The sequence below is a fragment of the Alosa alosa genome, chromosome 8 (assembly GCF_017589495.1).
Source record: "Alosa alosa isolate M-15738 ecotype Scorff River chromosome 8, AALO_Geno_1.1, whole genome shotgun sequence".
Classification (NCBI taxonomy): Eukaryota; Metazoa; Chordata; class Actinopteri; order Clupeiformes; family Clupeidae; genus Alosa; species Alosa alosa.
In genome coordinates, this window is record NC_063196.1 from 6,004,141 (window position 1) to 6,016,640 (window position 12,500).

At 42.0% G+C, this 12,500-nt stretch overlaps 1 protein-coding gene across 1 annotated transcript in view; it reads left to right on the forward strand.

Annotated features, from left to right (window-relative positions):
• Positions 1–2,908: 2,908 nt before the first annotated feature.
• rock2b (rho-associated, coiled-coil containing protein kinase 2b) overlaps positions 2,909–12,500 on the forward strand; it is a 58,654-nt gene continuing 49,062 nt past the window's right edge. The window contains exon 1 of the mRNA XM_048251041.1: positions 2,909–3,512. Within this exon, the coding sequence (XP_048106998.1) occupies positions 3,414–3,512 (99 nt within the window). The 5' untranslated portion in view covers positions 2,909–3,413. The remainder of the gene's footprint in view (positions 3,513–12,500) is intronic.

Sequence of the window (12,500 nt, forward strand, 5' to 3'; positions counted from 1 at the left end):
GGTGATGGTCAGATTCTGAGTGCATTATACAGTGTGGAGGGTGGATTGCAGGGTACCATAGTGCAAGGTTGTATTTGGTGGGTAACACCTGCAGTCTGGCTTTGGCAGTGAAACAGAGGATGTCCTCCCCAACAGCGGCATTTGTAAACATGGAGTGTAAAACAGAGTGGTCGACAAAGTGTAGGCATGCCAACTTTCCCTGCATTCTGAGTCCGGTCCAGTCCACACACACACACACACACACACAGGCTCACTCAGACACAAAATATCTGTCTGTGACTGTTCAATAGTACTGTATTTGCTCTATTCCAGTGATAAACACATAAACACACATACACACATCTTTGACATGGTTCCGACTTGTTGTACAACTTTCTTTGGCCCTATAACAGCAATAGCATGGACAGTTAGCTTGTTTACAGTTGATTCCATTGTTGCGAAGCCTGCTTTCAGGCTCAACCGTCGTCCTACTATGGTTGTTATAGTTACCATTCATAAGCATTGACATGGAACGGTGATTAAACTTTTTTTTTACCAGATCTACTTCATAGGTGTACTGTTATTCAGAATAGAATAATAGCCACCACACCAGCCAATCAGAAAAGAGTATTTCTTCTCTCCGGGTGATAAATTACATCAACAGCCTATACCATTCCATGTGTTGCCATAGAAATGATCTCATTGTAAATAGCAGTAAACAGCAACAGACACAGAATCATAATAAATGTTCAAGTTAAACATATGGTTAGCAATAAGGAAGAAGTATTGTTAATATTTGAAGTCAACGGACAAAAGACTAGACCCCTATACTTGCAGTGCTCCGCATACTTGCGGACGTGAAAAATAAAACCGCCTGTTCAGAGGGGACATGAACAAACACACACACACACACATACCAGAGGCTTTAATGAGGAGACACAGCACTCAACAAATCCTCCATAGAAAGGCATGGGGTTAGTTTGTAATGACAATATGGAAGTTGTCTGCACATATCCCACCCCTTCCGTGGCCAAAATTCGACGTGAAGACATCGTGCCAGTCATGTGATGTGTGGAGAATACATTGTACCAATCATGTGTTGTGATGGAGCTGGAGCGAGGTTGGGGTTGTGAAGACTTGCGCACGCGCAGTTCTGCTAAAAACAAAGAGACTTGCATAAAAGGACTTTGCACACACACACACACACACACACACACACACACACACACACACACACACACACACACCAAGCTCCCACTACAGATTGTTTCAGTGAAGTATATTGTGCACACCTTATTGAGTCTTTGAGTACACTCTTAAAGGAGAAATCTGGCGAGTTTTCACATAGATCTCCACTTCTCGAAGGTCACCAAGTACTGTCGGTATGAAAAAAATTAAAACAATCGGTTTTCCTAGCTCGAGTTGCTACATCCAGCAGCTAATGCAGTCAGACAGCTACAGCGCTACACTCTGTGTCTGTGGGCATGTAAATGGGAGCTCACGGACATGCCCCCATAGTGTAGCGCTGTAGGGGAGCGTAGCTGCCTGGCTACGTTAGCTGCTGGATGTAGCAACTCGAGCTAGGTAGCACCTATTCTTTTTGGGGGGTTTTGTACTGACAGTACTCAGTGACCTTCAAGAAATGGAGATCTATGTGAAAACTCGCCGGATTTTTCCTTTAAAACGAATGAGTGGAAAATAACACAACTTGTGTTGTTTTTAACACATCTCTATGTCCAGATAGGGACAATTTTCTTTTGCTATTTGTTTCAAGAGTGTACACAGTATGTGTTGAAAATAACACAACTTGCGTTGAAAACAACACAGCTTACATTGTTTTTAACACATCTCCTTGTCCAGATAGGGACAACACAGTTTGTAATGTTTCCAACACATTCGTTTTAGTATAAAAGAGAGTGCGATCATAAACAAATGACTTTCAAATTCAGTTGTATTTGTATTTCAGTTTGTGTGCCTTATCAGAAGGTGGAGGGGCGGGGTATTTCCCAGTTGCCGTGTTTCCTTATTTCCTAAGAATGTTTTAGATATGATATCAGGGGTATATCCTTTGAGAGACCATGGCCTTTGTGCTGACAGTTCTGTGTTTCATGTTACGAGTGTTTATGTGTCTGTGTGCATTGTGCATGCACACGCTTGTGCATGTGCATGTGTGTGTGACCTTCACCCTGATACCACAATCAGTACCACAGAGGAGAAACCAACAAACGGCGCTCCCTTTAACTCTTGCTGGAGAGTAGGCTAAATTGAAAGTAGTGAGTAAGACTAAACTTAAGTGGACAAGGGTAGGTTCACTCCCAGGCTGACCTCACCAGACGCCAAACAACTATGGCACACACTCACACACACACACAGATACGCACACACACACATGTGTACACACACACACACACACAGAGAAAGAGAGAGAGATCATAAAGGAGGAACAGAGGTAGCCTACTCCATTGTGACCATGTGATTGTAGCAGTGTTCCAACACAGAGCATCTTCAGCTAAGATTAACTTGGTTCCCAATACTAACGTACTTGGAATAGGCTAGCCCGGAGAGAGAAAGTAGGCGTGACATAATATAGATACACAAACATCCGTTGCCTGTGACATGGCTCTACTCAGTATCAACTCCAAGGCATCTCTGTGTTTTTCATGGGACTTTGAACATAAAGGCTATCCTAAGTATATCACCGTCCCCAGGCGTAATGCGTTATATTTAGGTCGCTCATTGGTCGTTGCAGGGCCAGCCAAGCTCGTTTGTAAGGCGACGCATCAGCGTTCCAGAAATACAGCACGCGCTGTCGGTAAAAGCGATGGCTGAGATAAGAACGGAGGAATTCCTGTGCGCCGAGGGGAGGGGAGGGGAGGACGCGAAGGGAGGGGTGAGAGAGAGGGAGGGGGTGAGAGAGTGGGGTGACGGAGAGTGTGAGAGGAGAGTTCATTGAAGTAAACGGGAGAGTGTTAGGTGCAAAGCGACGCTCCGGCTGACCACATTCAGAGTTATATTTTTACGCGAAAGCCTGAGAAACTTCAAGGAGCCTTTGACGGCCCCACACACTAAGATTTCACCTGATAACAAACTCGCCAGGGATTTGGAAGTTTCTGAAACAGGACGGTGAACCCGGCAAAGGGAACAGCACATTGAGGAACGTGGTTCTGAAAGGGTATTCTTCAACTTCAACGGAGTAATCAAAACGAATACATCTGATAAACGTGTATTGATAAGTGTGTTTCGAAATAATCGTTCTCTACCTCGTTCAACGCCTGCCCGGATACGTTCACGAGTAGCTTCTACAGGAAGACAGGTAGTGGATACAAAAGGCACAGATTGGAGGTGTGTGTGTGTGTGTATGAGAGTGCGTTTATCGGACAGCCGGGCTTGCCGTCACATGTTCCCGAGGACTGGCCTCTGCCTAGCCCGTCATTATGTCGAGCGGAGCGGAACGGCGCCTGGAGAGCCGGCTGCGGAAGCTGGAGGCCATGATCAAAGATCCGAAGTCAGCGTTAAACTTGGAAAGTTTACTGGTAAGTTAACCGCCCCAAGAACTAATTCACATTGGTCCCCACTATCTCGGCATCAGACGCGCTTTCTTCACTTAAAACATAATTCTTTTCAGGTTCATTCATTCTCTATGTCAGGAGAGTGACGTGATGATGTCAGTAGCTTATACGAGCGATGTAGTAAGCTGTCATCTTTGATCATTCGCGCGCGCGCAGCTGCTGGCACAACAGAGGGCGCATGCAGCACAGAAGTCGGATTTGGACGCTCTCTCGCGCTATACTCACGAGCTGCTAGCCAGCCACTCACTGTTAACTCCACTTGCCTGTCTACCTGTGTCTGATTTGTGCCACTGTCAGCGTTATTTCAAGAAGACCAAGGATCCATATTTGGCTACATTGGTGGCGACCTCATATTCTGCAAGTAGTGGTTACTGTATGTAGGCGTCCCTTTGCATCAAGTGCAGTCAGGGATTCATCAGGGTCATCACCACACTGGGCTAATTTCACACGTCATCCAATTCAAGAAAAGAGAAGAGAGATCCAGTCAAACCTTGTGTCCATGCAGGGAAGGTTTGCTGACTACTAAATAATTAACCAACTTCTTCAGACTGCAGACTTATTAGTCTGACTGAGGAGTGAGGTCTGGCTACTCTCTGAACCTGAACCACTCCACCTTTGATCCTGAATGAATCTGTTTGATTTAAACAGAGCCAGTCCTGAGCATGGTGCTATGAGACGGCCTGTTGAGGCTGTTTATAATTATAGTAACTTTGCTGTGTCCTCAGAGGTAGGGGATTTCACAGTGGCAAATCAACAAACAAGCCATTTTACCATGAAAAACAAAATCACACAAAAACAAGTTAGCAACATTTGTGGGCAAAACAACATTGCCAACAGAGCAGCCTTTGAGAGCATTTCACTGGGGTTATCAAGCAGTAAAATAATTAAGAGACTAGAGACTTAAAGCCCTTGGAATGAATGTTTTGCCTCAGGCGCGTTCAGCCCACATGGATTTGGTGTAATGTGGAGGCCTGGCTCTTAGGAGCCTGGAGCACGACTCTGAAACTCGCTTGACATCTCTCATCTGTGGGTATAAACTGACATGGTTCTCATAGGAGATGTGAATGTACAGGGGAAGCAGTGTGTGTGTGTATGTACCAGGGCAGAGAAATAGTGTGCACATGTGCTGACACCTGGAGAGGTGGTGTGTGTTTTTTTCAGCTTAAGCCGGCTTTGCAATGGGCGTGTTTGGCACCCAGAAGCACACACACACATACACACATACAGATAGATAGACAGACAGACACAAACACACACATCCACACAGATAGAGAGACACATACACATTCACAGACACAATACTACACACACACACACACACACACACACAGATAGACACACAGATAGACACAACCTAACACAGAAGCACAGTGCCTTTTGCCTGTCTCTGTATCTGTCTCTGTCTGTCTCTGTCTCTGTCTCTGTCTCTGTCTGTGTGTGTGTGTGTGTGTGTGTGTGTGTGTGTGTGTGTACATGTGTGTGTACATGTCTGAGGAGAACTCCCTTGTCCTAATTTCTCTTAGTCCCAAATTAGCCCACACATCTCTGTGATGCCCACTGCCCACTGTGAAGAATGTGAGGACAGGATAAGCAGGCTTTTCCTGTGTGTGTGTGTGTGTGTGTGTGTGTGTGTGTGTGTGTCTATGTGTGTGTGTGTGTGAGAGAGAGAGAGAGAGAGAGAGAGAGAGAGAGAGAGAGAGAGAATGTGTGTGTGTGTGTGTGTGCATGTGAGTGTGTCTGTCTGTATGTATGTATGTGTGTGTGTGTGTGTGTGTGTGTGTGTGTGTGTGTGTGTGTGTGTGTGTGTGTGTCATGTTGCGTTAACACCTTTTGGTTTAAATGGGCATGGTGTTCTGGTCACACATTTACCTTGGTCATTTGCATATAGTAAATGCCTCTGAGAGTTGTGTCACACTGTCTGCCACCAGAAACCTTCACTTGATCTGGACAGATTTTCAAAAAGGGAAAATTATTTTTTTTTTATAGATATATACTATTATATGTGGTAGACTCATGCATGGAAGGATGAATGAAACTATAATATGAAACAATAAATATGGCAATTTGAATAATATATATATACTAACTATAGATGGTGACATTAAGGGTGCTTCAATTATTTGCTAAAAAAGTGCAATTGCTTGTTTAGGGCAATAATGATAATAGGTTAACAGATAATACTTTAACCACAGAAACATAATCTTGTTGTTCCCTACGACCCCTTCTTAGGTTTTAGTTTGCCTTCTTAGTAAATTGTTTACACATTAAGGGTAGTTGCTTGTTAAGGTCAGTATATAATAAGTATGTTTTAAGATATTTTAAGGGATCAATGTGTTCCAGTGAGAGCATTTATTTTCACATTTCCTGGTAGTTAGCTCTCTCAAAACTTAGAGAATATCATCTCACACAACAGGTCTGGAAATAGCCAGAATAGACTGCTAGCTATATGTAGGCTTATGAAGCTGACTATAAGACACGTTTGTACTAACCTCTCCCCAGTCCAAGCTCCCAACAGCAGGAGCATGGATTTAAAAGGGTTTTGAAACAAACACAAGGGAATAAAATCTGATTAGCTGCAATGTCATGGAGGCTCTAGATCTCAATCTCACTGCTGGGACAAAAAAAACAATGCTCTCCCCCCAAAAACAGCCAAAGCAACACACCCCACAGCTGCTTGACAAGGTCTCAGGTTTCAGCTAATGTGTGTGCGCGTGTGGGTGTGCATGCCCTCAAGACAGATTCTCAAGACTGCCAAAGTGACTCAGCATTAAACACACACACACATTCACACAGTGTATACACTAGTTTAAAACAGCTTGTTTTCCCTTTTTGGAGCCTTTAGTTGATTGACAGTACTTGCTGCTCCCTCGATATGTGAGCGCTTATCAGAGTATGTTGATGATGACACGGCTGCCATTCTGATCTCCCATTTTTTGTAAAAGGATGCCTTCCCACAAATAGGCCTGGGTGTATTGTGCAAACACTTGTTTGTTTGTGTGTGTGTGTGTGTGTGAGTGTGTGTGTGTGACTGACAGTGGAAGCTCCTGAGATGCAGCCAGGAATAAACCAGCTTAGAAGACAGGCCACACACACACACACACACACACACACAATGTTCCTTTCAGTTGCTCTAACACAAAATCCATAATAAATCCACAGCTAAAGACAGCTCATCAGTGGTCATCACTGTTTGATCAACGTACCAACGCTGTACCAGCACCTAAATGTCTTGTGGGGCAGCCGTGGCCTACTGGTTAGCACTTCGGACCTGTAACCGGAGGGGTTTCCGGTTCGAATCCCGACCAGTAGGCACAGCTGAAGTGCCCTTGAGCAAGGCACCTAACCCCTAACTGCTCCCCGAGCGCCGCTGTTGATGCAGGCAGCTCACTGCGCCGGAATGAGTGTATGCTTCACCTCACTGTGTATACACTGTGTGCTGTGTTTGTTTCACTAATTCATGGATTGGGATAAATGCAGAGACCAAATTTCCCTCACGGGATCAAAATAGTATATATACTTATACTTATACTTAAATAAGAGCTAACTTTTCTCACCAAAGAAGCATGTGATTGCAAAACACATTATTTTGTCAAACCACATTTGTTCACATTATATCGCTGTTAGTGCTCTAAATAGTACTTAGTAAAACTAAAGGCCTCATATAACCCATATTTATTATTACACAGTTCATTAGTTCTGAGACATTAGTTCTGAGACTGCTGAGTAGGATTGAACCCCTATGTAACCCAAGCGCCATGCTTGTACTTGCAGTGACAGCCTGGATTTGTCTAAAGACCAAAGACTACTGTGTAGATAAGCCATAGATGTTTCTGCACTTCACTACATAGCACACTATAAGTTTTGGTTGCACTCTTCTTTTTGTTTGATATATTAAAAGGCTCCATTCCTGTGCTTTGGTACTTGATAATGTACAAGTTCTCATTGGATCAAGCGGTATTCACACTAGAACCTAGTACTCACGACCAGGGTGTGATTATCTGACAGCACACCCATTTTGTCATGTATAAGTTCTTGAAGGAACCATTGGCCTAGTGGTTGTGATGTTGACATTTCTTGCTCGTAACCTCTTTCAACCTCTTCCTATGACTGTGTTATGTAATGCTTTACGTTGATAGTTTACCCACAGAGACTTAACAGATCCTCTGCTGAGATTCAGCATGTACCAAACCCAACCCCTAACCCTGTCCTTAACCATAAATTGTATTTACAGTAACAGTGTCAACAGATATCAAATGTAGTAGTGAGTCTGAGGCACTCAAGAGGATATTTGTAAGTAAAAAGCCTTTATTGAGCTTGGTTTGACTCACTACTAAATTTGAAATCGTGTTTGATCTCTAAGCTGATGAGCACCAGAGGAGTACTAATTTCTATACACACAAGCAGCACTCATGGTGAAACTCGTTTGTGGATTTAAGTGTCAACAGATAGTTTAAGCATCTGTAGATACTATAGTCTAAAGATTGTCCAAGTAAAGTGTGACCCAAATCATTTGTCAGCTGGGATGGCTGTCCATTTAGCAGTGTCCTGACTGGAAGATGCTATAAAACTTCGGTCACTTCAACTTCAGTTGTAGGTTGTACATTGTACTGTACTTGTCATTGTCTTGTTGCTGTTTTGTTTGCGTACGTTGTCCATGGTAACAAATTAGTTTCCCCTTTTGGGATTAATAAAGTGATTACATCCATCCATCACTGATTCAAGAGGCCAGGGGATTCCCAGCGATGTTCATTTGCTTCTCAATGGCTGTAAGATCATGCGGTACCTATTCCTTAAGTGTAGAGGTCCTTAAACCAAGTCCTAGCGTTTGCTTCCATCAGCTTAAAATGCTGATCCTCAGTCAGTCAGCACATTTGCACTGTGTCCTCTAACAGATAGTTGTCAGTTTCCTGTGTTGATGTAGGACAGCATGACGTAAGTCGTGTGAGTTGGCACAGTGTGTAAAAAAGCGTGTGGGTATTCCCACACGTGTGTTTGACGCGTAACGTTTACATGGCCAGAGGGGCTTATTAAGAGTTAACTCTCTATAGAAGGACTCCTTGTTGCCATGTCCCGTCCTATTACACACACACACACACACACACACACGCACGTACAGGAAACTGAGATCATGTCCTGCCATTGAGCTCAGTGATAAATCCCACTACACACACACACAAACACACACGCACACACGCACACAAGTTTACGGACTTCCTGTTTGCCCATGCAAATTGTTTGTGTGTGTGTGTGTGTGTGTGTGTGTGTGTGTGTGTGTGGGGGGTATATTTGTGTGTGTGTGTGTGTGTGTGTGTGTGTTTGCGTGCAAAGGAAGCCCTCCAATGTGTATAGTGAAGAGTGGGCTTAGAGCAATGAGTAGGCAGTAATGACAGACAGTCACCCTGTGACACACACACACACACACACACATCCAGTAGGCAGAATGTTTAATGTAATGTTATCTACAGTATCTATCTATCTATATTATATACTTTATACTTATACTATCCTATACTATATACTTTGAATTTCCCTTTGGGGATCAATAAAGTATCTATCTATCTATCTATCTATCTATCTATCTATCTATCTATCTATCTCAAAAGGTTTATTTTCCTTTGAACTCTTCAGCTGTTACAATCTGCTTATGAAGGCTGCTTTTTTGGAGATGTTGCTTTCTGCTACACAGTTGCAATGGTTGGGCCCACACGTTGTGTTTACTGTAGCAGCCGTTGACTCCTGGTAGCGCATGTTAGACTGTGAAGGAGGGCGAGAACACGACGCAGCTATGGACACAGTCACAGATGCAGGGCTTAGCGTTCCCATGCACCGTGCCAGAATTCAGGTGTGGGCTAGACTGTTAGTTAATAGTTATTTACACATAAAGATGTTGAAAATGTCTGATAACTTCACTTCAGATATTTCCTTTGCTTTAAGCCCTGCAGGTGTGCCTGATTATACTGTATTATGTGCATTGTTGTGTCATATCAATTAAGCAAAGTGATTAGCTGCGGAGAGCACGTGCTGGACTGTCATGGTGTGTCTGGGCAGATCCTGGGTACAGCATGCGAGGTGTGTTACAGCTATCTCCAGCCAATTGTGGCTTGGTGTTGTATCCCATGTCATGCGTGACTTTAACTTATAGTATTGTGTATATCAGTGATATAGTCTAGTTAGCTGTAGTGGGGATAGGCCTACTGTGATCAACCCCAAATGTTACATTTTCTCTCCATTGGTTTGGCTCATTTCTTGAAACAGAAATTACATTCTCAAAACACTAAGGTAATTTGGCAAAACGGTCTTACAGTACAGCACAACACTATACAGCACAACAACAATGCTCACTTGCAAAAGCTCATATCTCTCCCATAACCTTTCACTCATGCATGCTTCAAAACTAAATTCTTTTCCCATATAAAGTCAGTGCCACAAAAATTGCAAAGATCCTTCTCAATTGCTTTGGCTCATTTCTTGAAACAGACCGGACGTTCTCAACACTCTTGGTGCTTTTGTCAAAATAACCTGGATGGTTCAGCACAACAAACATGGTTCACCTGCAAAAGCTCATATCTCTCCAAAAACAGTTCACTCATGTATCGAAACTAAATTTCTTTCTCATATGAATAGTCAGTGCCCCCAAAATGCATCGTCCCTTTGGCATTGTGTAAGCACTGCGAGTCAAAATAGATGTTTTGTCACCATTGAAATATCTCTCATGTCCACCTCTCAGTCTTAGCCCAGTCCTTCATTGACAATGGTTACTGTACTCGTTTTTTGTCTAGCTAACAGAATATAATTGTTTATACAACAATTGGGTTCTATGGAACTATTTATTTGTTTCTGATTGGCCGAGAGACGTTCCATGAGTTGGAATATCCCTCCACATATCCCTGGACATTTCAACTCAGACTCAGCACAGCTAATAATAAATCACTCCGCGACACAATGTGAAGATTTGACACCCAGCTCTCCACTATTTCAAGCAATGGGTTACTCCTTAGCAAACCATAACGAAACAGTGCTTCACCACATCTGTGGATTAAGCCACACAGTCAACTCAATGTAAGTAAGATAAACGAGGATGCTAATTGTTCTCAGCATTGCCAGCATTGTGTATAATATGATTGTCACTTGGAGGAGACTTGTAGATAACGTTAGCATAATTAGCTAACCGCTGCTAACGTGCTAGCATCGTCACGTCAGGCTGTGCACAGTAATATTTATTCACCATAAATTAATAAAGTTGAGTGGTTCTGCAATGTAGACAATGTTTCCGTTTTCTGTAGTACCATGTCCCTTACATGACATGGCCCATTGTCCTTGTAACATGCATTCAGCAAACCTAGATATGAATGTGATTTCAGCCCGACTTTCAACATTTCTTTCAAGAAGACATGTAAACCACCAAGACCCGTAACGAGGGATCTGGAATGTTGGTTACCTAGCAACCAAGAGGCTGTCTATTGAAAAGGGAACTATTTTTTGATGCGTAAGAACGATGTCGAAATTAACATTTTTAAACAATAATGGGGTGTTTTCAGATTATTTAGTTTGTTGTAGAATTGTTGTATAAAAGCAATATAGCACTCGTGATCGTGGGATTGGTCATGGATATTCCCACGGCTGTTGTTGCCTGCGCCACTCGACCTCCGTCCCCGTGGCTACGGCCGAACAACACCCGTGGGAATATCCATGACCAACCCCACTCTCACTCGTGCTATATTGCTTAAATATATATAGACTTATACACTGAAATGATGCTGACATGTTTTGGAGAGAACAACCATTAGACTGAGAATCGACAATCAGTTTAGATCAACAAGATCTATTCACTTGGAAATTGTGCTATATGGAGGCTACCTGTACTTAATAATTTGCAAAGGGGTAGATGACAAATAGCAGAATTCAGACTGTCCATGTGTCACACACTTATAAAAAATGGCAATTTTTAAGAATTGATATGGAAATGTTGTAGGTCTGGTAGGTTCAAGTTCTGTCATATTAAATTTATTGGATTTGTATTTCACTTTTGACTTAAAATAATCATCCAAACATAAAAAATGTCATATGGTGTGACTGTCCACCATGTGTGCGAACTTCCTAAAAAGAGTGTATATCCATAAAAAGTATAATTACTTTAAAGTTTTACCATGCATATAAAATAATTGGATGTTTTTTACAACCACAGAAAGTTTTGATGTTTATGCATGCTGTCCAACTAAGTTATAATCAAATATATTTTGTCCATAAAATGGTTGTCAAATGGCGTGACACTATATTGTATATTTTGACCGGGCATTCATTTGGACATTATTATTGGGAAGAGGACCCTGCTTAATCAGGAAGTAACAATAGAATGTCAGGAGTAATTGGCATGGTCAAGAGGTGAGTTCTGCTTTTTGGATTTTTATATAAAAAGCTTTGAATTGGACATCATCAATCGTGGCCAAATTTTAGTGTCTTATGGTGTGACATCATTTGCCTAAAAAGTAGCTATTTTCCACAAATATTCTTCATGAATTCTTAAAAAGCACTGCTGCCATGTGGTCAGTTGCATGCTAAATAATAGTTAGCTGTATTTAACTGTCTAGAAAATTAGCTTAACTGTCAAAATGTCATATAGTGTGACGCTGCATCATATGGTGTGACAGCTTTTTTCAAGTCACACTATATGACATTTCTGTCACACCCTATGACCAAATTGCATTTTTACATAAAAGTTCTTGTAAAAACATGTTTTAAATTCAGATATTATATGTTTTTTGTTAAATCTGTGATAATTGGGTAAAAAATGTATCTGTACAATTCATATTTCTCATACTTTTTTCTTTTATGTTACCATGACATGTAAGTTTAAAAAATAAATACTAAACTTTCATCTATTTTGCTGTTACACGCATACACCATTCATACAGTGACTTCAAAATTCATTGTTAATGATTTTATTGTCATTTA